Source organism: Oncorhynchus masou, chromosome 3 (assembly GCF_036934945.1).
Source record: "Oncorhynchus masou masou isolate Uvic2021 chromosome 3, UVic_Omas_1.1, whole genome shotgun sequence".
Classification (NCBI taxonomy): domain Eukaryota; kingdom Metazoa; phylum Chordata; class Actinopteri; order Salmoniformes; family Salmonidae; genus Oncorhynchus; species Oncorhynchus masou.
The window spans coordinates 29,778-57,694 of record NC_088214.1 but is presented as its reverse complement, the minus strand read 5'-3'; the positions used below and the strand labels follow the sequence as shown (position 1 = coordinate 57,694).

The 27,917-nt window shown below is 42.2% G+C and overlaps 1 protein-coding gene across 2 annotated transcripts; it reads left to right on the top strand.

Annotated features, from left to right (window-relative positions):
- The first annotated feature begins 58 nt into the window (after positions 1-58).
- LOC135508436 (transmembrane protein 236-like) lies at positions 59-26,833 on the top strand. 2 transcript variants are annotated; one of them, XM_064928623.1, is made up of 4 exons: positions 59-711; positions 5,759-5,831; positions 13,094-13,223; positions 20,002-26,833. In XM_064928623.1, exons 1-4 carry the CDS (start codon positions 461-463, stop codon positions 20,592-20,594), a joined length of 1,047 nt encoding a protein of 348 aa, XP_064784695.1. In that variant the 5' UTR covers positions 59-460; the 3' UTR covers positions 20,595-26,833. The 2 variants fall into 2 exon arrangements, with proteins under 2 accessions (XP_064784695.1, XP_064784686.1); XM_064928614.1 differs by having other exon boundaries at positions 19,999-26,833.
- Positions 26,834-27,917: the final 1,084 nt, after the last annotated feature.

Below are 27,917 nucleotides of genomic sequence, written 5' to 3'. Positions count from 1 at the left end.
GCTTTTCTTTTTACACTGATCATGTTCTAGGTTGATAGGCAATGTAGGTGACATGGGTAATGGTCTCGGTTGATAGGCAATGTAGCTGACATGGGTAATGGTCTAGGTTGGGATATATAATCTAGTTGACACTGGTAATGTTCAACAATATTTTCTCCCTTAGTACAGTATGGGAGTGCTTCTTCTTGCGACCCCATAAAAAGTTGAGCGTGACTACCTTATTGCCTTAGTAATAAAAGTATACGATTTCCCGAGTCGTGTGATATTGCGTAGTGATGTGTAAGCAGTGTTGGTGAGCAGAGTCCACAGGAGGGTTCACTGGTTTTTGCTCCAGTCAGACAGAACAGGAGTAGTTTGTCCAGACAGAGAACAGGAGTAGTTTCAGAACAGACTGGTGTTGAGTGAGAGGTTGATAAAGGAAGGGGCTGTATCTAAACCCTGGGGAACAAGGGTTAAAGACATGCCATCAGGGCGGATGATCAAGCTGGTGGTGTATGAGGTGTTACAGGTCGCTTGTCTCAGTGTTCCAATGTTCGTGGTGATGGAGAGGTTTGCTTCCCTGATGCTCCATGTCAGAGGAGATCTGACTGCCTATTGGTTGGTGGTAGCAGCTTCCATAGCCTACGTTACCTCTGTATCTCTGCTGGTCTGGGTTCCACTCCGGTACTTTGTCCTCAAGCAGCGCACGGTCATCACAGACATCACGCAGTGGTGAGTACATTACATTAGACAGTGTATTTGGAAAGTATTCAGACCTCTTCCCTTTTTCCACATTTTGTTACGGAACAGCCTTATTCTCAATATACACACAATACCCCAAAATGACAAAAGAAAGCAGGTTTTTAGAGATTGTTTTGTAAATGTATTAATGATAAAAACACTTTATTTACATACGTATTCATGCCCTTTGCTATGAGACTCGAAATTGAGCTCAGGTGCATCTTGATGGTCATTGAGATGTTTCCACAACTTGATTGGAGTCCACCTGTGGTAAATGCAGTTGATTGGACATGATTTGGAAAGGCACACACCTTTCTATGTAAGGTCCCACAGTTGTCAGAGCAGAAACCAATCCATGAGGTCGAAGGAATTGTCTGTAGAGCTCCGAGTCAGGATTGTGTTGTGGCACAGATTCTGGGGAAGGATACCAAAACATTTCTGCAGCATTGAAGGTACTAACGAACACAGTGGCCTCCATCATTCTTAAATGGAGTACGGTTGGAACCACCAAGACTTCCTGGAGCTGGCTGCCTAACCAAACTGAGCAATCGGGGGAGAAGAGCCTTGGTCTGGAATGTGACCAAGAATCCAATGTTCACTCTGACAGAGCTCCAGAGTTCCCCCGTGGAGATGGGAGAACCTTCCAGAAGGACAACCATCTGTGAAGCACTCCACCAATCAGGCCTTAATGATAGAGTTGCCAGATGGAAGCCACTCCTCAGTAAAAGGCACATGACAGCCCACTTGGAGTTTGTCAAAAGGCACCTAAAGGACTCTGACCTTGAGAAACAAGATTCTCTGGTCTGATGAAACCAAGATTGAACTCTTTGGCCTGAATGCCAAGCGTCACATCTGGAGGAAACCTGACACCATCCCTATGGTGAAGCATTGTGGTGAAAGCATCATGCTGTGGAGATGTCCTTGAGTGGCCCAGCCAGAGCCCGGACTTGAACCCGATCAAACATCTCTGAAGAGACCTGAAAATAGCTGTGCAGCGACACTCCCCATCCAAACTGACACCCCTAATCAAATAAAATGTTCTGTGTCACATGCGCAGAATTTAACAGGTGTAAGCCTTTCAATTAAATGCTTACTATATACTGTGGGGTACTGGTACAGAGTCAATGTGCGGGGGCACCGGTTAGTTAAGGTAATATGTACATGTAGGTAGAGTTATTAAAGTGACTATGCTTAGATGATGACAACAGAGTAGCAGCGGTGTAAAAGAGGGGTCGATGGCGTGGGGGGGGCAATGCAAATTGTCTGGGTAGCCAATTGATGAGACGTTCAGGAGTCTTATGGCTTGGAGGTGATGACAGATTTGCACACTCTTGGCATTCTCTCAACCAGCTTCATGAGGAATGCTTTTCCAACAGTCTTGATGGAGTTCCCATATGCTGTGCACTAGTTGGCTGCTTTTCTTTTACTCTGTGGTCCAACTCATCTCAAACCATCTCAATTGAGTTGAGGTCTTTTGATTGTGGAGGCCAGGTCATCTGATGCAGCAATCTATCACACTTCTTCTAGGTCAAATAGTCCTTACAGAGCCTGGAGGTATGATGGGTCATTGTCCTGTTGAAAAACAAATGATATTCCCACTAAGAACAAACCAGATGGGATGGCATATCGCTGTGGTAGTCATGCTGGTTAAGTGTGCCTTGAATTCTAAATAAATCACAGACCGTGTCACCAGCAAAACACCACCACACCTTCTCCTCCATACTTCCCTGTGTGAATCACACATGTGGAAATCACCTGTTCACTTGGTTTCTTTGCAGCAATTCGACCATGAAGGCCTGATTCACGCAGTGTCCTCTGAACAGTTGATGTTAATGTGTCTGTTACTTGAACTCTGAAGCATTTTTTTGGGCTGCAATCTGTAATGTAATTATACATTACATTATACATTATGTTATACATTAGACATCACATACATTATATATTAGAACATTGCATTATACATTACATTTTACATTATACATTATACATTACATTTTATACATCACATATTTTATAGTATACATTACACTTTGTGATATACATTATATGTTACATAATATAAACTTGATGTTTCGAGCCCTGAATGCTGATTGGCTGACAGCCGTGGTATATCAGACCGAATACCATGGATATGAGAACACTTATTTTTTACTGCTCTAATTACATTGGTAAGCAGTTTATAATAGCAATAAGGCACCTCAGGGGTTTGTGGTATACAGTGGGGCAAAAATAGTATTTAGTCAGCCACCAATTGTGCAAGTTCTCCCACTTAAAAAGATGAGAAGCCTGTAATATTTATCATAGGTACACTTCAACTATGACAGACAAAATGAGAAGAGAAAAAAATCGAGATAATCACATTGTAGGATTTTTAATTAAATTATTTGCAAATTATGGTGGAAAATAAGTATTTGGTCACCTACAAACAAGCAAGATTTCTGGCTCTCACAGACCTGTAACTTCTTCTTTAAGAGGCTCCTCTGTCCTCCACTCGTTACCTGTATTAATGGCACCTGTTTGAACTTATCAGTATAAAAGACACCTGTCCACAACCTCAAACAGTCACACTCCAAACTCCACCATGGCCAAGACCAAAGAGCTGTCAAAGGACACCAGAAACACAATTGTAGACCTGCACCAGGCTGGGAAGACTGAATCTGCAATAGGTAAGCAGCTTGGTTTGAAGAAATCAACTGTGGGAGCAATTATTAGGAAATAGAAGACATACAAGACCACTGATAATCTCTCTCGATCTGGGGCTCCACGCAAGATCTCACCCCGTTGGGTCAAAATGATCACAAGAACGGTGAGCAAAAATCCCAGAACCACACGGGGGGACCTAGTGAATGACCTGCAGAGAGCTGGGACCAAAGTAACAAAGCCTACCATCAGTAACACACTACGCCGCCAGGGATTCAAATCCTGCAGTGCCAGACGTGTCCCCCTGCTTGTCAGTACATGCCCAGGCCCGTCTGAAGTTTGCTAGAGAGCATTTGGATGATCCAGAAGAATATTGGGAGAATGTCATATGGTCAGATGAAACGAAAATATAACTTTTTGGTAAAAACTCAACTCGTTGTGTTTGAGGACAAAGAATGCTGAGTTGCATCCAAAGAACACCATACCTACTGTGAAGCATGGGGGTGGAAACATCATGCTTTGGGGCTGTTTTTCTGCAAACAAAGGGAACAGGATGACTGATCAGTGTAAAGGAAAGAATGAATGGGGCCATGTATCGTGACATTTTGAGTGAAAACCTCCTTCCATCAGCAAGGGCATTGAAGATGAAACGTGGCTGGGTCTTTCAGCATGACAATGATCCCAAACACACTGCCCGGGCAACGAAGGAGTGGCTTCATAAGAAACATTTCAAGGTCCTGGAGTGGCCTAGCCAGTTTCCAGATCTCAACCCCATAGAAAATCTTTGGAGGGAGTTGAAGGTCCATGTTGCCCAGAAACAGCCCCAAAACATCACCGCTCTAGAGGAGATCTGCATGGAGGAATGGGCCAAAATACCAGCAACAGTGTGTGAAAACCTTGTGAAGACTTACAGGAAACGTTTGACCTCAGTCATTGCCAACAAAGGGTATATAACAAAGTATTGAGAAAATTGTTATTGACCAAATACTTATTTTGCACCATGATTTGCAAATAAATTCATTAAAAATCCTACAATGTGATTTTCTGGAGAGAAAAAAATTCTCATTTTATCTGTCATAGTTGAAGTGTACCTATGATAAATTACAGGCCTCATCTTTTTAAGTGGGAGAAATTGCACAATTGGTGGCTGACTAAATAATTTTTTGCCCCACTGTACATTACATTTTACATTATATATTACATTATATATTACATTATACATTGCATAATACATTATACATTATACATAATACATTACATACATTTTATATTACACATTATACATTACATTATATATTACATTATACATTATGTATTACATTATACATTACATTATACATTATTACATTATATATTATACATCTATTACATTATATATTATACATTACATTATATATGAAATGATAAATTATCCATTACATTATACCTTACATTAAATTTGACATTATACATTACATTATCTATTATATTATATATATTCTAGATGATACATTATCCATTTTAATATTCCTTACATTATACATTACATTATATATTATAGATTATCCATTACATTATACATTATACCTTAAGTTATACAGTATATCTTACATTACACATTACATTATAAATTACATTATCTATTATATTACACATTGCATTTTACATCATATAATACCTTATACATTATTGTACATTATACCCTACATTATACATTGCCCTATACATTACCTTATACATTACATTACATTGTACATTGTACCTTATACATGACCTTATACATTACATTATACCTTACATTAAACATTACGTTACGTATTATATTAAACATTGCATTATATTATAAATGATTGTATACCTTACATTATACATTGCAAACATTATTGTATACCTTACATTACATATTACATTGCACCTTACATTACTTATTGCATTATTATACACTATTATACATTACATTATATTGTACACATTACATTTTTCCTTACTATACATCAAATTATACATTACATTATACTTTACTATACATTACATTATACATTATACATTACATTATACCTTACTATACCTTACACTTTACTACTTTATACCTTACTATATATTAAATTATACCTTACATTATATATTATAAATTACATTATGCATTACACATTACATTATACATTACATTATACATCACACTTTGCATTATACATTACTCATTATATTATACATGATTCAATATACATAACATATATATATGTATGTATGTATGTATGTATGTATGTATGTATGTATGTATGTATGTATGTAACATTATTAATTATACATTTTCCTCTCTTGCTCAGTTGGTAGAGGCACTTGCAATGCCAGGGTTGCGGTATTGGAGGATTTGGATTGTAGTATGACCTATGTCATTGACTAACATGCTGTTTTTCAGGAGACCAACAACATTGGCCTATGTGATTCTGTGCACATTACCATGCTTCTCTATTCTGATCGCCGGTTCCAAGGTAAAACATATTTTTATTTTTTTATATAAATGTCAGGGCATGTGTCACTTGACTTTGACTCTATTGTGAGTGGAGTATGTGTGCACAGTGACAGAACACACACACAGGAACAGAATGTGACGGGGAGTCAGGTACTCACGCACAATCCTAAATACAACAGCTTAACTATTAACCTGATCCACGGTGGAATGAAGTAGGAATTCAAACACAAGGTTACGTCATGTCATTACATTCTCACCCTGACCGTCTCACACTAACCGTCTCACCCTACCCGTCTCACCTTAACCCTAATAACCAACACTTGCTACATTATACCAGCTACATTCCTCTTTCATAGTATCCCCTTTGCTGATGTTCAGGACATTCCATGAGATCTTACTGCCAAAATCTTATAACGAAGATTTTAGATTTTTCTATCTCATGAAGACGTTTTCCTGACGGTGTCTCTATGAAGACGGTGTCTCTATGTAGACGTTTTCCTGACGGTGTCTCTATGAAGACGTTTTCCTGGCGGCATCTCTCTATAGGTATACGCTATAGGTTTCCACCAAACTGACTTGTTGCAGATAAAAAATCTGTGTGATGTAGTGCACACAAAATATACTTTTTTTGTGTAAGTTTTCATGTACCGAAAAACATCTAGTGTTCAATGTGTTTTATTGCATTTTCAACTCTACCATTTGCTTTTGTCACAAAAACTGTTGCATTAAACAGCAAATATGCCTACTCTGGTTATGGTATATGCACTCTGGCCAACAGCTCACAGATACAGAACGGGTAGGCTAGCCTCCATGAGATTATAATGGATAAAAGGGAGAATACTTTTCTTGTCAAACGGCAATCAAGCATGGATCATCATGTCACCAGAATCAGCCCTTCAATATTTATTGGAAAGGAGCACCAAGCTCATGACCTTTCACCAGCCTGTGAAGTTCATAAATGTTTTCATCTGTAGCCTAATAAACTCCATGCTTTTCAGAGTTATGGTGGGAGGACCACACACCATATCATCGCATTACTCCATATGATGGTTATTAAATCAATATTTGAGCATGAAGGTGTTTCCACTGCCATTTCTTGCATAATTATTTATATCCCACCATGTCGAACGAATCAATTATCTGTCAGCATTAAGAAAATTGTACCAAAACTTTCTCTTTACATCAGACTTTTAAGGTATGACGATACTTGAATAAAAATTGGATGGAAAATGTAATAACTCTTCCTACAGTTGAAGTCGAAAGTTTACATACACTTACGTTGGAGCCATTAAAACTAATTTTTCAACCACTCCACAAATTTCTTCTCAACAAACTATAGTTTAGGCAAGTTTGTCAGGACATCTATTTTGTGCATGACACAAGTAATTTTTCCAACAATTGTTTACAGACAGATTATTTCACTTATAATTCACTGTATCACAATTCCAGTGGGTCAGAAGTGTACATACACTAAGTTGACTGTGCCTTTAAACAGCTTGGAAATTCCAGAAAATGATGTCATGGCTTTAGAAGCTTCTGATAGGCTAATTGACATCATTTGAGTCAATTGGAGGTGTACCCGTGGATGTACCTTCAAACTCAGTGCCTCTATGCTTGACATCATGGGAAAATCGAAATAATTTAGCCAATACCTCAGAAAACAAATTGTAAACCTCCACAAGTCTGGTTCAAACGCCTGAAGGTACCACATGTATATGTACAAACAATAGTATGCAAGTATAAACACGATGGGACCACGCAGCCGTCATACCGCTAAGGAAGGAGACGTGTTCTTTCTCCTAGAGATTAACGTACTTTGGTGCGAAAAGTGCAAGTCAATTACAGAACAACAGCATTGGACCTTGTGAAGATGCTGGAGGAAACGGGTACAAAATTATCTATATCCACAGTAAAACGAGTCCTATATCAGCATAACCTGAAAGGGCGCTCAGCAAGGAAGAGGACACTGCTCCAAAACTGCCATAAAAAGCCAGACTACGGTTTGCAACTGCACATGGGTACAAAGATCATAATTGTTGGAGAAATGTCCTCTGGTCTGATGAAAGAAAAATAGAACTGTTTGGCCATAATGACCATCATTTTGTTTGGAGGAAAAAGGGAGAGGCCTGCAAGCCGAACCCCATCCAAACCGTGAAGCACGGGGGTGGCAGCATCATGTTGTGGGGGTGCTTTGCTGCCAGAGGGACTGGTGCACTTCACAAAATAGATGGCATCATAAGGCAGGAAAATGATATGGATATATTGAAGCAACATCTCAAGACATCAGGAAGTTAAAGCTTGGCCGCAAATGGGTCTTCCAAATGGACAATGGCCCCAAGCATACTTTCAAAGTTGTGGCAAAATGGCTTAAGGACAACAAAGTAAAGGTATTGGAGTGGCCGTCACAAAGCTCTGACCTAAGTCCTATAGAAAATTTGCCGGCAGATCTGAAAAAGCGTGTGCGAGCAAGGAGGCCTAATGGACAAACCTTACTCAGTTACTCCAGCTCTGTCAGGAGGAATGGGCCAAAAAAATCATCCAATTTATTGTGGGAAGCTTGTGGAAGGCTACCCGAAACGTTTGACCCAAGTTAAATAATTTAAAGGCAATGCTACCAAATACTAATTGAGTGTATGTAAACTTCTGATCCCCTGGGAATGTGATGAAAGAAATACAAGCTGAAATAAATAATTCTCTCTTCTACTATTCTGACATTTCACATTCTTAAAATATAGTGTTGATCATAATTGACTTAAGACAAGGATTTTTTACTAGGACGAAATATCAGGAATTGTGGAAAAACTGCTTTTAAATGTATTTAGCTGTATGTAAAGTCCCAACTTCAACTGTTCAGTTGTGGCCAAAAGTTTTGAGAAGGACACAAATATTAATTTTCACAAAGTCTGCTACCTCAGTTTGTATGATGGCAATTTGCATATATTCCAGAATGTTATGAAGTGTTCCGATGAATTGCAATTAATTACAAAGTCCCTCTTTGGCATGCAATTGAACTGGATTCCCCAAAAACATTTCCACTGCATTTCAGCCCTGTCACAAAAGGACCAGCTGACATCATGTCAGTGATTCTCTCATTAACACAGGTGTGAGAGTTGACAAGGCTCAGTTGCGGGATCGGGGCACCACCAGTACAGAGCTTGCTCAGGAATGGAAGCAGGCAGATGTGAGTGCATCTGCACGCACAGTGAGGCGAAGATTTATGGAGGATGGCCTGGTGTCAAGAAGGGCAGCAAAGAAGCCACTTCTCTCCAGGAAAAACATCAGGTACAGACTGATATTTTGCAAAAGGTACAGGGATTGGACTGCTGAGGACTGGGGTAAAGTCATTTTCTCTGATGAATCCACTTTCCGATTGTTTGGGGAATCCGGAATAAAGCTTGTCCGGAGGAGACAAGGTGAGCGCTACCATCAGTCCTGTGTCATGCCAACAGTAAAGCATCCTGAGAACATTCATGCGTGGGGTTGCTTCTCAGCCGAGGGAGTGGGCTCACTAACAATTTTGCCAAAGAACACAGCCATGAATAAAGAACGGTACCAACACATACTCCGAGAGCAACTTCTCCCAACCATCCAGGAACAGTTTGGTGACGAACAATGCCTTTTCCAGCATGATGGAGCACCTTGCCATAAGGAAAAGGTAATAACTAGGTGGCTCAGGGAACAAAGCATGGATATTTTGGGTCCATGGCAAGGAAACTCCCAAGACCTTAATCCAGGGGTGTCAAAGTCAAATGGACGGAGGGCCAAATAAAAAATTTAGCTACAAGCCGAGGGCCGGACTGTTCGAATGTTCATTGAAAAATTTTTAAATGACGCATATAGTCTAGTGAACCTAATTGAACCTACTGAAAACCTAACAAATATATTCCAATATGATCAGATAAATAAAGCAATATTTTCTTATGGCTCTGTCAGTAATCTTTAATTTTCAACAGACACAAAAGACAAATTTCCTTTATATAAAAATCCCCATAACATGAACATTAAATGAAAGAAACCGGTATTCAAGGCACCATCAGTAGCCTATATTTTCTATTTTAGCAAAAGTGGGCTAAATTTACTTCAAAGAAAAAAACAATAATAGCAATTTTCTATCATCCACTCAACTGAAATATTTTTAAAATATAATTGGATTGAAATACAATAAAATAAAGTGCAAAAATCTATTAATCAAAAACAACACTTTGTTTAAGGAGAAGTAACATGCAGTGAAAACAAATATTAAACGTTAACTTTTAAACTTGAACTGAGTAAAAACTCTAAATATGTGATTGCACAGTAATGTTCACTTGTTTGAGGTTGAGGGTGATACTTGGTGGTGTCCCATCTTTTCCACAAGTTCATCAATGTTCGGGGTAAGGCTCTGAGCTGAGGAAATCCTCAGAATTGAGTGGAGGTGTTCAGCAGTAAGTCGACTTCTGTGTGATGTTTTGTTCAGGTTCATCAAAGAAAAAGTTGTTCACACAGGTATGTGCTGCCAAACATAGACAACGTTTGAGCAGCCTGGATGCGCAGCTGGGGCATTGTGTCGGGGAGGAAACGGGCGAACTCCGCAGCACCCACTGCCGCATATTTTGCCCTCAGTGCATCATTGCATTGGAGGTCAATCAACTCCATTTGGAGGTTTGGTGGTGAGCTTTCCACGTCAACAGCAAATGGGTTACCGAGCAGTTCCAACCTGCTTTTTTGTGCTTCAAAGTCAGCAAATCGGCGTCGAAAGTCAGCGGCAAGCATACCTATTTTATCGGCCAACTGTGCGCTCGGAACGCACTGGTAGAGAGCTTCTCTTTCATGGTCTGGCAGCTGGGAAAGTGGCTCAAATTTTCTTTCCGCATCTGCGTCTCCCACAGAGTCAGTTTGGTTTTAAATGCCTTCACTGTACTGTACATATCAGAGATGACATGAGTTCATGCAAGTTCATTGCATTCAGATGACTCGTAATGTCACACAGAAAAGCCATTTCACACAGAAACATTTCGTCTCGGAGTTGTGTTGTGTCTTTCCCTTTGCTGTCCAAGAACAGACAAATCTCCTCACGAAGCTCGAAACATCTTTGAAGCACCTTTCCCTGGCTTAGCCATCGCACCTCTGTGTGATAAGGCAAATCACCATGCTCCGTTTCTAACTCCGTCAGAAATGCCTTGAACTGGCGGTGATTCAAACCTTTGGCTCTGATAAAGTTAACTGTGCGCGTGATGATGCTCATTACATGCTCCATTTTCAAGGCTTTACCGCACAACGCTTCCTGGTGTATGATACAATGATAAGCTGTCAGCTCACCTGTCGCGTTTTCCTCTTGCATCTTTTCCCGTATCTTCGCCACCAGTCCGCTCCTGTGTCCACACATCGCAGGTGCTCCGTCGGTTGTCAAACCCACGAGTTTTTCCCAAGGCAGCTCCATCTCATTTACACATCTTGACACCTCTTCATACAAATCATGCCCCGTAGTTGTGCCATGCATAGGACGTAAAGCCAAAAACTCCTCTGTCACGCTTAGGCTGGAGTCCACTCCGCGGATGAAAATTGACAACTGGGCAATGTCAGAAATGTCGGTGCTCTCATCCACAGCCAAGGAATATGCAATGAAATCTTTTCCCTTTTTCACAAGCTGCTCTTTTAGATTGATGGACAACTGGTCTACTCTCTCGGCAATGGTGTTTCTGCTCAGACTCACATTTAAAAAGAGTTGCCTTTTTTCTGGGCAAACTTCGTCACAAACTTTAATCATGCAGTTTTTGATGAAATCCCCCTCCGTAAATGGCCGGGCTGATTTAGCGATCTCTTCTGCCAAAATAAAACTGGCCTTGACAGCAGCCTGGCCTTGTGATTTGGCTTTTTTGAACAGAGCCTGTCGAGATTTGAGGCCTCGTTTTAATTCCTCTGCCTTTTGTAGCCTTTGTTCCATGTCCATATTCTTGTTTTTGTCCGCGTGTTTCGTTTCATAATGTCGTCTCAGATTATACTCTTTCAGTACCGCCACACTTTCTCCACACAGAAGACACACAGGTTTTCCAGCTACCTCCGTGAACATATACTCCGACTCCCACCTTGTTTGAAACCCCGGTTCTCAGTGTCCACCTTCCGTTTTGCCATTTTTGATGGGTATCTGAAAGTTAATTTTACTGTGATGCTGACGACTGCTGTGCCAATAAATATTGAAATGAAGCAGCCTACTGCTCGGTGCGTCACCGTTGCATTGTGGGAAATGTAGTATTGGTGCGTGTAAAAGATCTGCGGGCTGCCGGCTTGCTGCGGTCTGCGGGCCGGTTCTAATAATAAATCAAGATCATCCCAGGGGCCGTAAAAAACCTTCTCGCGGGCCGGATGTGGCCCGCGGGCCTTGACTCTGACATATGTGCCTTAATCCCATTGAGAACTTGTGGTCAAACTACAAAAGTTGGGTGGACAAACAAAAACCCACAAATTCTGACAAACTCCAAGCATTGATTATGCATGAATGGGCTGCCCATCAGCCAGGATGTGGCCCAGAAGTTAATTGACAGCATGCCAAGGCGGATTGCAGAGGACTTGAAAAAGAGGGGTCAACACTGCAAATCTTGACTCTTTGCATCAACTTCATGTAATTGTCAATAAAAGCCTTTGACACTTATGAAATGCTTGTAATTATACTTCAGTATTCAATAGTAACATCTGACAAAAATATCTAGACACTGAAGCACCAAACTTTGTGGAAATTAATATTTGTGTCATTCTTAAAACTTTTGGCCATGACTGCACATGTACATTTTACCTCAATTACCTCAACACCGGTGCCCCCGCACATTGACTCTTTACTGGTACCCCCTGTATATAGCCCCGCTATTGTTATTTACTGCTGCTCTTTAATTATTTGTTGTTCTTATCTCTTACTTTCTTTTAGGCATTTTCTTAACTACATTGTTGTTTAAGGGCTTCTAAGTAAGCGTTGAATACCTGTTGTATTTGGCGCATGTGACAAATACAATTTGATTTGACACATGGTTACAGAAGACATTTTCTCTGATGCAGGTGGAAAGATACTCTGCGCTTTCTTAACCCTTGAACTCTAACCCCAAATCCTAACCCCAAGCCCTTACCCTTAACTGTTTCTCTCTAAGTTGCTCCATGCAGGTGCAGGTGGATAAAGAATCACAGTACAGATAGGACCACTTCTCTGAACTGCCTTAACCCCTGACATCTAACCCTAACCTTAACCCCTGACATCTAACCTTATCCCGTAGCCCTAAACCCGAACTCAATCTCGCTCTACGTTGGTCCATTCAGGTGCAGGTGGATAAGGGACCCCAGTACAGACAGGACCACTTCTCTGAGCTGCCGGTCTCTCTTGTGCTCTTCTCTCTCATCTGTGTGGACATCATCGAGAGGATCCGGCCGTGCTGCCTCACTGGGCAAGGTACTGTTGTTGCTGCCTCACTGGGCAAGGTACTGTTGTTGCTGCCTCACTGGGCATGGTGCCGTTGTTACTGCCTCACTGGGCATGGTGCCGTTGTTACTGCCTCACTGGGCATGGTGCCGTTGTTACTGCCTCACTGGGCATGGTGCCGTTGTTACTGCCTCACTGGGCATGGTACCGTTGTTACTGTCTCACTGGGCATGGTACCGTTGTTACTGCCTCACTGGGCATGGTACCGTTGTTACTGCCTCACTGGGCATGGTGCCGTTGTTACTGCCTCACTTGGCATGGTGCTGTTGTTACTGCCTCACTGGGCATGGTACCGTTGTTACTGCCTCACTTGGCATGGTACCGTTGTTACTGCCTCACTTGGCATGGTACCGTTGTTACTGCCTCACTGGGCATGGTACCGTTGTTACTGCCTCACTGGGCATGGTACCGTTGTTACTGCCTCACTGGGCATGGTACCGTTGTTACTGCCTCACTGGGCATGGTACCGTTGTTACTGCCTCACTTGGCATGGTACCGTTGTTACTGCCTCACTTGGCATGGTACTGTTGTTACTGCCTCACTTGGCATGGTACCTTTCTTACTGCCTCACTTGGCGTGGTACCGTTGTTACTGCCTCACTGGGTGTGGTACTGTTGTTACTGCCTCACTTACTTCAGATGGTAGTGATAAATCTGCTACTAGTAATGTATATCTGCTACTGATGCTACTAGTGATGCATATCTGCCACTAGTGATGCATATCTGCCACTAGTGATGCATATCTGCCACTAGTGATGCATATCTGCCACTAGTGATGCATATCTGCTGCTATTAATTTATATATGCTACTGGTGGTGTATATCTGCTACTGATACTACTAGTGATGTACACTACCTTTCAAAAGTTTGGGGTCACTTAGAAATTTCCTTGAAATGTCCTGTTCTTGTTCTGAGAAATGAATTTGAAGAAGAAATTGCCAAGAAACTGCCTTTACAAATGTTAAAATATTTTAAAGGCCCAGTGCAGTCAAAAAAAATCAAATTGATCAGAAATACAGTGTAGACCATTGTTAATGTTGTAAATTACTATTGTAGCTGGAAATGGCTGATTTTGAGTGGAATATCTATATAGGCGTACAGAGGCCCATTGTCAGCAACCATCACTCCTGTTTTCCAATGGCACGTTGTGTTAGCTAATCAAAGTTGATCATTTTAAAAGGTTAATTGATCATTAGAAAAACCTTATGCAATTATTTTAGCACAGCTGAAAACTGTTCTGATTAAAGAAGCAACAAAGCTGGCCTTCAGACTAGTTAAGTATCTGGAGCATCAGCATTTGTGCGTTCGATTACAGGCTCAAAATGTCTAGAAACAAAGCACTTTCTTCTGAAACTCGTCAGTCTATTCTTGTTCTGAGAAATTAAGGCTATTCCATGCAAGAAATTGCTAAGAAACTGAAGATCTCGTACAATGCTGTGTACGACTCCCTTCACAGAACAGAGCAAACTGGATCTAACCAGAATAAAAAGAGTGGGAGGCCCCGGTGCCCAACTGAGCACGAGGAGAAGTACATTAGTGTCTAGTTTGAGAAACAGATGCCTTACAAGTCCTCAACTGGCAGCTTCATTAAATAGTACCCGCAAAACACCAGTCTCGACGTCAACAGTGAAGAGGCGACTCCGGAGTACTGGCCTTCTAGGCAGTTCCTCTGTCCAGTGTCTGTGTTCTTTTGCCCATCTTAATCTTTTATTTTTATTGGCCAGTCTGAGATATGGCTTTTTCATTGCAACTCTGCCTAGAAGGCCAGCATCCCGGAGTCACCTCTTCACTGTTGACGATGACACTGGTGTTTTGCGGGTACTATTTAATGAAGATGTCAGTTGAGGACTTGTGAGGTGTAGACTGACTAGTTTCAGAATAAAGTGCTTTGTTTCTGGACATTTTGAGCCTGTAGTCAAAACCACAAATGCTGATGCTCCAGATACTCAACAGAATGACATTTTTTTATTGCTTCTTTAGTCAGGACAAGTTTTCAGCTGTGCTAACATAAACGCAAAAGGCTTTTCGAATGATCAATTTGGCTTTTAAAATGATCAACTTGTATTAGCTAACAAAATGTGCCATTGGAACATGGGAGTGATTAAATCAAATGTATTTATATAGCTCTTTGTACATCAGCTGATATCTCAAAGTGCTGTACAGAAACCCAGCCGAAAACCCCAAACAGCAAAGCAATGCAGGTGTAGAAGCACGGTGGCTAAAACTCCCTAGAAAGGCCAAAACCTAGGAAGAAACCTAGAGAGGAACCAGTCTATGTGGGGTGGCCAGTCCTCTTCTGGCTGTGCCGGGTGGAGATTATAACAGAACATGGCCAAGATGTTCAAATGTTCATAAATGACCAGCATGGTCGAACAATAATAAGGCAGAGCAGTTGAAACTGGAGCAGCAGCACGGCCAGGTAGACTGGGGACAGCAAGGAGTCGTCAGGTAGTCCTGGAGCATGGTCCTAGGCCTCAGGTCCTCGGAGAGAGAGAGAGAGAAAGAGAATTAGAGAACGCACACTTAGATTCACACAGGACACCGAATAGGACAGGAGAAGTACTCCAGATATAACAAACTGACCCTAGCGCCCCGACACAAACTACTGCAGCATAAATACTGGAGGCTGAGACAGGAGGGTCAGGAGACACTGTGGCCCCATCTGAGGACACCCCCGGACAGGGCCAAACAGGAAGGATATAACCCCACCCACTTTGCCAAAGCACAGCCCCCACATCACTGGAGGGATATCTTCAACCACCAACTTACCATCCTGAGACAAGGCTGAGTATAGCCCACAAAGATCTCCACCATGGCACAACCCAAGGGGGGGGCGCCAACCCAGACAGGATGACCACATCAGTGAATCAACCCACTCAGGTGACGCACCCCCTCCAGGGACGGCATGAGAGAGCCCCAGTAAGCCAGTGATTCAGCCCCTGTAATATGGTTAGAGGCAGAGAATCACAGTGGAAAGAGGGGAGCCGGCCAGGCAGAGACAGCAAGGGCGGTTCGTTGCTCCAGAAACTTTCCGTTCACCTTCCCACTCCTGGGCCAGACTACACTCAATCATATGACCCACTGAAGAGATGAGTCTTCAGTAAAGACTTAAAGGTTGAGACCGAGTTTGCGTCTCTGACATGGGTAGGCAGACCGTTCCATAAAAATGGAGCTCTATAGGAGAAAGCCCTGCCTCCAGCTGTTTGCTTAGAAATTCTAGGGACAATTAGGAGGCCTGCATCTTGTGACCGTAGCGTACGTGTAGGTATGTACGGCAGTACCAAATCAGAGATAGGTAGGAGCAAGCCCATGTAATGCTTTGTAGGTTAGCAGTAAAACCTTGAAATCAGCCCTTGCTTTGACAGGAAGCCAGTGTAGGGAGGCTAGCACTGGAGTAATATGATACATTTTTTTGGTTCTAGTCAGGATTCTAGCAGCCGTATTTAGCACTAACTGAAGTTTATTTAGTGCTTTATCCGGGTCGCCGGAAAGTAGAGCATTGCAAGTAGTCTAACCTAGAAGTGACAAAAGCATGGATACATTTTTCTGCATCATTTTTGGACAAAGTTTCTGATTTTTGCAATGTTACGTAGATGGAAAAAAGCTGTCCTTGAAATGGTCTTGATATGTTCTTCAAAAGAGAGATCAGGGTCCAGAGTAACGCCGAGGTCCTTCAGTTTTATTTGAGACGACTGTACAACCATTAAGATTAATTGTCAGATTCAAGAAGATCTCTTTGTTTCTTGGGACCTAGAACAAACATCTCTGTTTTGTCTGAATTTAAAAGTAGAAAGTTTGCAGCCATCCACTTCCTTATGTCTGAAACACATGCTTCGAGCAAGGGCAATTTTGGGGCTTCACCATGTTTCATTGAAATGTACAGCTGTGTGTCATCCGCATAGCAGTGAAAGTTAACATTATGTTTTCGAATAACATCCCCAAGAGGTAAAATATATAATGAAAACAATAGTGGTCCTAAAACGGAACCTTGAGGAACACCGAAATTTACAGTTGATTTGTCAGAGGACAAACCATTCACAGAGACAAACTGATATCTTTCCGACAGATAAGATCCAAACCAGGCCAGAACTTGTCCGTGTAGACCAATTTGGGTTTCCAATCTCTCCAAAAGAATGTGGTGATCAATGGTATCAAAAGCAGCACTAAGGTCTAGGAGCACGAGGACAGATGCAGAGCCTCGATCCGATGCCATTAAAATGTAATTTACCACCTTCACAAGTGCAGTCTCAGTGCTATGATGGGGTCTAAAACCAGACTGAAGCATTTCGTATACATTGTTCGTCTTCAGGAAGGCAGTGAGTTGCTGCGCAACAGCCTTTTCTAATAATTTTGAGAGGAATGGAAGATTTGATATAGGCCGATTTAGTTTTTTATATTCTCTGGGTCAAGGTTTGGCTTTTTCATGAGAGGCTTTATTACTGCCACTTTTAGTGAGTTTGGTACACATCCGGTGTATAGAGAGCCGTTTATTATGTTCAACATAGGAGGGCCAAGCACAGGAAGCAGCTCTTTCAGTAGTTTAGTTGGAATAGGGTCCAGTATGCAGCTTGAAGGTTTAGAGGCCATGATTATTTTCATCATTGTGTCAAGAGATATAGTACTAAAACACTTGAGCATCTCTCTTGATCCTAGGTCCTGGCAGAGTTGTGCAGACTCAGGACAACTGAGCTTTGAAGGAATACGCAGATTTAAAGAGGAGTCCATAATTTGCTTTCTAATAATCATAATCTTTTCCTCAAAGAAATTCATGAATTTATCACTGCTAAAGTGAAAGCCATCCTCTTGGGGAATGCTGCTTTTTAGTTAGCTTTGCGACAGTATCAAAAAGGAATTTCGGATTGTTCTTATTTTCCTCAATTAAGTTAGAAAAATAGGATGATCGAGCTGCAGTAAGGGCTCTTCGGTACTGTCTTTCCAAGCTAGTCGGAAGACTTCCAGTATGGTGTGGCGCCATTTCCGTTCCAATGTTCTGGAAGCTTGCTTCAGAGCTCGGGTATTTTCTGTGTACCAGGGAGCTAGTTTCTTATGAGAAATGTTTTTAGTTTTTAGGGGTGCAACTGCATCTAGGGTATTGCGCAAGGTTAAATTGAGTTCCTCAGTTAGGTGGTTAACTGATTTTTGTCCTCTGGCGTCCTTGGGTAGACAGAGGGAATCTGGAAGGACATCAAGGAATCTTTGTGTTGTCTGTGAATTTATAGCACATGGAATAAGCAAACGTACAGTCAATAACACAACAGGAAAAAAATCTATATACAGTGTGTACAAATGAGGTAAGGCAATAAGTAGGCCGTAGTGGCGAAGTAATTAGAATTTAAACACTGGAGTGATAGATGTGCAGAAGACGAATGTGCAAGTAGAGATACTGGGGTGAAAAGGAGCAAAAATAAATAAATTATAACAATATGGGGATGAGGTCGTTGGATGGGCTATTTACAGATGGGCTATGTACAGGTGCAATGATCTGTGAGCTGCTCTGACAGCTGATGCTTAAAGTTAGTGAGTGAAATATGTCTCCATCTTCAGTGATTTTTGCTATTCGTTCCTGTCATTGGCAGCAGATACCTGGAAGGAAAGGCGGCCAAAGGAGGAATAGGCTTTGGGGGTGACCAGTGAAATATACCTGCTGAAGCGTGTGCGACGGGTGATTGCTGCTATGGTGACCAGTGAGCTGAGATAAGGTGGGGCTTTACCTAGCAAAGACTTATAGATGACCTGGAGCCAGTGGGTTCGGCGATGAATACAAAGCGAGGGCCAGCCAACGAGAGCATACAGGTCACAGTGGTATATGGGGCTTTGGTGACAAAATGGATGGCATTATGGTAGACTGCATCCAATTTGCTGAGTAGTGTGTTGGAGGCTATTTTGTAAATGACATCGCCGAAGTCAAGGATTGGTAGGATAGTCAGTTTTACAAGGGTATGTTTAGCAGCATGAGTGAATGATGCTTTGTTGCGAAATAGGAAGCCGGTTCTAGATTTAATTTTGGATTGGAGATGCTTAATGTGAGTCTGGAAGGAGAGTTTACAGTCTAACCAGACATCTAGGTATTTGTAGTTGTCCACATATTCTAAGTCAAAACCGTCCAGAGTAGTAATGCCAGACTGGCGTGCAGGTGCGCGCAGCGATCGGTTGAAGAGCATGCATTTAGTTTTATGAGCAGTTGTAGGCCTAGAAAGGAGTGTTGTACGGCATTCAAGCTTGTCTGGAGGTTAGCTAACATGGTGTCCAAAGAAGGGCCAGAATTATACAGAATCAAATATTTTTTGAGATAAAAAGACAGCTGCATTGGACCTTTTTAGAAATGACTAAATCCAAATGGAAACTGTAGTAATGATGATGGACCTACATTCATATTGTTTCTTGACGGTCCAGCTCGCTGAAAAAGCTAAACAGTCAGAGAGCATCAAAAATTCCCATAACAATTCATTGAGATGATTTTTTCCCACATTTTGTCAGCGAGGAAATAGAACACATTTTCAATGTGGCCCTCCGGACCTCGTTGAAGACCAAATGCGGTCAAATGAGTTTGACATCCCTGATATAGATAATATTGCCATGGTCTGTAACTGGTAAAAATTCCGACTGAATGATCTGTTTTCTGCTATTTGATGAAAGGCATGACCAATTTCAATAAAATAAGTCTATTTTTATTATTCTAAGCAGGGACATGATCAATGTGGGCACCACTGATACTACAATATAATGATGTCCTGTTGTCTCCTCCAGCAGACCGTATGGAAATGGATCTGGACATGCCGGGTCCTGTTCTGACCCACCTGGAGCAGGTGAACAGCGTGTCGGGCCAACTGTACTATGAGAGGGGGCAGAATGGGGTGTTGGGGAACGGTTCTGCTACAGGGAGGTGGAGAGACCAGGAAGCAGTCGGCTCACGACCAACCAGCGCGGCCTACCTGTACTCCTCGTCACACTCCCACTCTGGCCCGCTCAGTGTCCTGTGGTCCCAGGATATGAGGTCAGAGGTGATTGTTCACAGCTTCCTGTTCTGGATGGATGTGGTAGAGCTGGTGCGCGTGGCGGGAATTCCAGATGTGTTTTACTCTGGCTGGGTGTTTGCTGTCTACATCCTGGCATTTCTGTCCTGTCTCCGTCTGGCAGTGACGCCTCACAGCGCTCTACTGCCATCAGCTGGCTTTTTCCTGCAGGACCTGCCTTTCCTGCTGCTGCGCCTCGCTCTGATCTCTGTCCACGGCTTCATCACACCCCTGCTTTACCCAATGAAGAACCTGTTGGTCTGCCTTACATTCACCTACTTCAACTTCCTGACCAAGTTCCGCCTCTTCCGCAGAGATAGCATGTTCTAGTCTTGCCCACCAGACACTCTCTCTCTGTCGAGACGTCTGGTTTCACAGCGCCTCAGAACTGGACTTGACGGGGAGTCTATGGCAGGATCAGTGAAAGCAGAAGTGGTGTAAAGTACATTTTATCTGTACTTTTATTTACTATTTATGTTTTTGACAACTTTTACTCCACTACATTCCTAAAGAAAATAATGTACTTTTTACTCCTTACATTTTCCCTGACACCCAAAAGTACACATCACATTTTGAATGCTTAGCTGCACAGGATAATCGTCTAATTCACACACTTATCAAGATAACATCCCTGGTCATCACTACTGCCTCTGATCTGGCAGACTCACTAAACACAAATGCTTATTTTGCAAATTATATCTGAGTGTTGAACTGTGCACCTGGCTATTTGTAAATTTAAAACACAAGAAAATCATGTTGTCTGGTTTGCTTAATATAAGGAATTTTCTATTATTTATTATTTTACTTTTGATACTTAAGTACATTTAAAACCAAATACTTTTAGACTTTTACTCTAGTAGTATTTTATTGGTTGACTTTCACTTTTACTTGAGCCATTTTCTATTAAGGTATCTTTTTACTTTTGCTCAAGGATGAAAATTGGGTACTTATTCCACCACTGGTAAACAGTCCGTTTTAATTGGCTGATCGCTCAGTCCATCACCATCTAGCAGAACCCTTAGAACCTCTCCCCTCCATTGTTGAGGTTAATGTGCCAAGCAGAGCAAGTGATTTAAACAACAAAGTGAGTTAGCACAATCTGAAAGTATGCATCTTAGATTTTTTTTCACTTATAAACTGTATATGCCCAAACACAGAATCAGTTGAGCTTCCCAAAAATAATATGGTTAAGTGATCGAACACTGCCATTTCTCAAATTCCCATAATACAGCTATAGCCAGCTCGCTCCCTCTCACGCCTCGATTTTAACTACACCCCTTTCAAGTCTTTACAGCAGTGTTACCAGGCTCTATATGTCAGCAAATCGAGCCTGGTGACAAGGTTAAGCATGTTCTAAATAGATTACATCATCAGGATTCACTGCGTTGTTATTGGTTTTTATACCATCGTTGAGGAAGACTTTAGGGCTAGCCCATGTCCCCTAGGGCTAGGGAGTGAACATTATTTATAGTAAGTTACATGGGGAAAATTGGACCTATCTGAAATGAGAATGGATGGCCCTGCCTGAACCATCCCCTATACCCAAAATAATAATTAAAATGAAATGGAAAGCAGAGAACATGTCTACAATTTACCCTCAATTCTTGGATAGACTAAAACTTTAGATATGTCGTTTTAAAAACTGTTCTTTGTCCTGTAAGCATTACATGGCAAAGTTATAATTTTGATAGTGCATGGGGTTGCAGGCCAGGAGTTTGTGGGTTTGCAGACCACCGTAGACAAGAGTAGGGGTGGAACGATTTAATTTATAGTGGAAGCTATCAGATCTATCATCGTATTTGCAGCACAGAGAAATAATTAAGTGTCATTAACATTCCATGCAATTCTATGTAATTTAACATATTAGCATAATATTTTTGTAATACAACAAATTACAGACTGAGAATGGACAGAGATAGGCCTATGTGTTCATCTTAACATATTTCTCCAATGCCAAAGTGTGCCTTGTTTGCAACAAAATGATCCCCATTTGAAAATAGTTCCATCTGAGACGTCATTAGACTTAACCTAATGAGAGAAGGTAATAAGTGTTTCCCTAAAAATGGTCTGGGTTAAACATCTACTATTGTACAGATAGTGACTAGCTTAATCAATTGATAGTGACAAAATTAGATTACTTCCCAAGCAAAGTCAGCCTCTGAATGTCAAAGAAATGAAACTGAAAAGAAATTAAATTACATTATGGGGATATATCACAGACGCATCTTTCCCAGGTACTTTACAGCTTGTTTCTTGTATAAGGTACTGCATACCCCCTAGGGTTAGCCTATATAACTACAAACTACAATACAATGTACAATGTGTCGTGAGCAATCACTTTTGAGTAAAATGTGTTTAAATGTAAGTTAAGTATTTATTCCTACTCCATCGTACTACATATTTGTTCATATTACATGACTGGAGAGAGAATTCAAGGATGTTATAATTTTTCCAAAAGGACTTTGTGGGTCAATTACAACCAACAGTCTCAACACCAGGTGATCTCTCGTTAAACCAATAATATGCGCTAAGATTACCCGCCCAGTTGATCTCAATTTCAACTACAATTGGCCACTATATTACTGCTCCCTAAAGCTGATGTCCATGTTAAAACACCCATTTCAACTGAAATCCACTTATTCAAGCTGAACGATGATGGCCAGAGCTTACCCATGGTGTTGTACAATGATTTACCTCATAATTCTTGTCAAAGTATGATATACTCTTCCATTCAAAAGTTTGGGGTCACTTAGAAATGTCCTTGTTCTTGAAAGGAAGCACATTTTTTGTCAATTTAAAATAACATGAAATTGATCAGAAATCCAGTGTATACATTGTTAATGTTGTAAATGACTTGTAGCTGGAAACTGCTGATTTAAAAAAAATGGAATATCTACAGAAGCCCGTTATCAGCAACCATAACTCCGGTGTTCCAATGGCATGTTGTCTTAGCTAATCCAAGTTGATCATTTTAAAAGGCTAATTGATCATTAGAAAAGCCTTTTGCAATTATGTTAGCACAGAGGAAAACGGTTGTCCTGATTAAAGAAGCAATACAACTGTCTGCCTTTAGACTAGTTGAGTATCTAGCATCAGAATTTGTGGGTTCGATTACAGGCTCAAAATGGCCAGAAACAAAGGACTTTCGTCTGAAACTCGTCAGTCTATTCTTGTTATGCCCAAATTAGTATGAGGATAAGTACATTAGAGTGTCTAGTTTGAGAAACGGATACCACACAAGTCCTCAACTGGCAGCTTCATTAAATAGTACCCGCAAAACACCAGTTTGTTGCAACAGTGAGGAGGCGACTCTGGGATACTGGCCTTTTAGGCAGAGTTACAAAGAAAAAGCCGTATCTCAGACTGGCCAATAAAAAGAGAAGATTAACATGGGCAAAAGAACAGACACTGGACAGAAGAACTGTGCCTAGAAGGCCAGCATCCCGGAGTCAAATCAAATCAAATTTTATTTGTCACCATACACATGGTTAGCAGATGTTAATGCGAGTGTAGCGAAATGCTTGTGCTTCTAGTTCCGACAATGCAGTAATAACCAACAAGTAATCTAACTAACAATTCCTAATCTACTGTCTAGTACACAGTGTAAGGGGATAAAGAATATGTACATAAGGATATATGAGTGAGTGATGGTACAGAGCAGCATAGGCAAGATACAGTAGATGGTATCGAGTACAGTATATACATGTGAGATGAGTATGTAAACAAAGTGGCATAGTTAAAGTGGCTAGTGATACATGTATTACATAAGGATGCAGTCGATGATATAGAGTACAGTATATAGGTATGAATATGAGATGAATAATGTAGGGTAAGTAACATTATATAAGGTAGCATTGTTTAAAGTGGCTAGTGATATATTTACAACATTTCCCGTCAATTCCCATTATTAAAGTGGCTGGAGTTGAGTCAGTGTCAGTGTGTAGGCAGCAGCCACTCAATGTTAGTGGTGGCTGTTTAACAGTCTGATGGCCTTGAGATAGAAGCTGTTTTTCAGTCTCTCGGTCCCAGCTTTGATGCACCTGTACTGACCTCGCCTTCTGGATGATAGCGGGGTGAACAGGCAGTGGCTCGGGTGGTAGATGTCCTTGATGATCTTTATGGCCTTCCTGTAACATCAGGTGGTGTAGGTGTCCTGGAGGGCAGGTAGTTTGCCCCCGATGATGCGTTGTGCAGACCTCACTACCCTCTGGAGAGCCTTTTACGGTTGAGGGCGGAGCAGTTGCCGTACCAGGCGGTGATACAGCCCGCCAGGATGCTCTCGATTGTGCCTCTGTAGAAGTTTGTAAGTGCTTTTGGTGACAAGCCGAATTTCTTCAGCCTCCTGAGGTTGAAGAGGCGCTGCTGCGCCTTCTTCACGATGCTGTCTGTGTGAGTGGACCAATTCAGTTTGTCTGTGATGTGTATGGCGAGGAACTTAAAACTTGCTACTCTCTCCACTACTGTTCCATCGATGTGGATAGGGGGTGTTCCCTCTGCTGTTTCCTGAAGTCCACAATCATCTCCTTAGTTTTGTTGACGTTGAGTGTGAGGTTATTTTCCTGACACCACACTCCGAGGGCCCTCACCTCCTCCCTGTAGGCCGTCTCGTCGTTGTTGGTAATCAAGCCTACCACTGTTGTGTCGTCCGCAAACTTGATGATTTGAGTTGGAGGCGTGCGTGGCCATGCAGTCGTGGTTGAACAGGGAGTACAGGAGAGGGCTCAGAACACACCCTTGTGGGGCCCCAGTGTTGAGGATCAGCGGGGAGGAGATGTTGTTACCTACCCTCACCACCTGGGGGCGGCCCGTCAGGAAGTCCAGTACCCAGTTGCACAGGGCGGGGTCGAGACCCAGGGTCTCGAGCTTGATGACGAGCTTGGAGGGTACTATGGTGTTGAATGCCGAGCTGTAGTCGATGAACAGCATTCTCACATAGGTATTCCTCTTGTCCAGATGGGTTAGGGCAGTGTGCATTGTGGTTGAGATTGCATCGTCTGTGGACCTATTTGAGCGGTAAGCAAATTGGAGTGGGTCTAGGGAGTCAGGTAGGGTGGAGGTGATATGGTCCTTGACTAGTCTCTCAAAGCACTTCATGATGACGGAAGTGAGTGCTACGGGGCGGTAGTCGTTTAGCTCAGTTACCTTAGCTTTCTTGGGAACAGGAACGATGGTGGCCCTCTTGAAGCATGTGGGAACAGCAGACTGGTATAGGGATTGATTGAATATGTCCGTAAACACACCAGCCAGCTGGTCTGCGCATGCTCTGACGGCGCGGCTGGGGATGCCATCTGGGCCTGCAGCCTTGCGAGGGTTAACATGTTTAAATGTTTTACTCACCTCGGCTGCAGTGAAGGAGAGACCGCATTTTTCCGTTGCAGGCAGTGTCAGTGGCACTGTATTGTCCTCAAAGCGGGCTAAAAAGTTATTTAGTCTGCCTGGGAGCAAGACATCCTGGTCCGTGACTGGGCTGGATTTCTTCCTGTAGTCCGTGATTGACTGTAGACCCTGCCACATGCCTCTTGTGTCTGAGCCGTTGAATTGGGATTCTACTTTGTCTCTGTACTGACGCTTAGCTTGTTTGATAGCCTTACGGAGGGAATAGCTGCATTGTTTGTATTCAGTCATGTTACCAGTCGCCTCTTCACTGATGACGTTGAGACTGGTGTCAAGGAACTCATTAATCTGTGTTGTTGTGCTGTTACATTTGTATTGGTGTTTCATGTCCAATGCGCTCAGGGTGTTGTTACATGCCATTTGCGGAGTGCATCATGTGCAAAGTCGTTTCACTTCCCCTGTGAGAACCATGAGCACAGCTGACTTGGCTTTGCTGTACCGCAGCCTACCTACCAAAGGTTGCACAGTGTCCATAACAATGAAGGAAGCACATCTCTATCCCAAACCTTTCAATAGTTATCTATATTACCCGAGTATTGTCTTATTCCATTTATTTATATGAAAATGCTAAAACTTTAGATAACAATAGATGGCGAAGTCAAAGATACTGGTTTCCATTTGTTGCAAAGTTTTACCTAAATGCTTATGACATATCCAGAACCAGCCAGCTGGCTAACCCTAACATCAACACATTAGCTAGCCAGCTACACTGACAGCTGTCAGTGCCTTATTTGTTGATGTTTCTCCACGTGACGATGTTCCTTCCCACCCCCAATTCGTGAATATGTAGTCTCCCTTATTCTTTGGAGGTGGAACCTAAAATAGAGTTTCCGCTCTAGAACAGGAATTAAGTCAAAATGGGGACGCATTGCCCTCTGGTGGGGTCCTTTACCCCAGTAGTAAGCATTTCACTGTTAGTCTACAACTGTTCTTGACATGTGACAAAATAATCGGATTTGATCCTGATTGCGGCCAACATTTTTCAAGACAATTTCTTCTGTATTTGCAGTGTGATTTAAAACTCATATTTGAGTAGACTAAGCACAGATCTAACTATTTTGACAATCAGTCTGTACAACTGAAATTACTCTACACATTTTATGAATGTAAGGCTTGTTGGTCTACTTGTCATTTCCAATGTATATAAGCCATGAATAAAAGCTTGTCTTAATACAGTATGGTCGTTTTTTTTTAACCAAAGGACAGTAGAGTACAGTAAAGTAGAGTTCAGTACGGCAAAGTAGAATGTAATCAATCAAATGTATTTTTGAAGCCTTTCTTACATCAGCTGATATCTCAAAGTGCTGTACAGAAACCCAGCCTAAAACCCCAAACAGCAGGCAATGCAGGTGTAGAAGCACGGTAGCTAGGAAAAACTACCTAGAAAGGCCAGAACCTATGGAGAATCCTAGAGAGGAACTATGAGGGGAGATGCTATGAGGGGTGGCCTCTTCTGGCTGTGCTGGGTGGAGATAACAGAACATGGCCAAAATGTTCATAGATGACCAGCAGGGTCAAATAATAATAATCACAGTGGTGGTTGAGGGTGCAGCAAGTCAGCACCTCAGGAGTAAATGTCAGTTGGCTTTTCATAGCCGATCATTGAGTATCTCTACCGCTCCTGCTGTCTCTAGAGAGTTGAAAACAGCAGGTCTGGGACAGGTAGCACGTCCGGTGAACAGGTCCAGGTTCCAAAGCCGCAGGCAGAACAGTTGAAACTGGAGCAGCAGCACGGCCAGGTGGACTGGGGACAGCACGGAGTCATCAGGCTCGGTAGTCCCGAGGCATGGTCCTAAGGCTCAGGTCATCCGAGAGAGAGAAAGAGCGAATTAGAGAGAGCATACTTAAATTCACACAGGACACCGGATAAGACAGGAGAAATACTCCAGATATAGCAGACTAACCCTAGCCCCCCGAGACACAAACTACTGCAGCATAAATATTGGAGGCTGAGACAGGAGGGGTCGGGAGACACTGTGACCCCGTCCAACGATACCCCGGTCAGGGCCAAACAGGCAGAATATAACCCCACCCACTTTGCCAAAGCACAGCCACCACACTACTAGAGGGATATCTTCAACCACCAACTTACCATCCTGAGACAAGGCTGAGTATAGCCCACAAACATCTCCGCCACGTCACAACCCAGGGGAGGGCACCAATCTGGACAGGAAGATCACGTCAGTGACTCAACCCACTCAAGTGACTCACACCTCCTAGGCACGCCATGGAACTATACTGTACTGAACTCTACTCAAC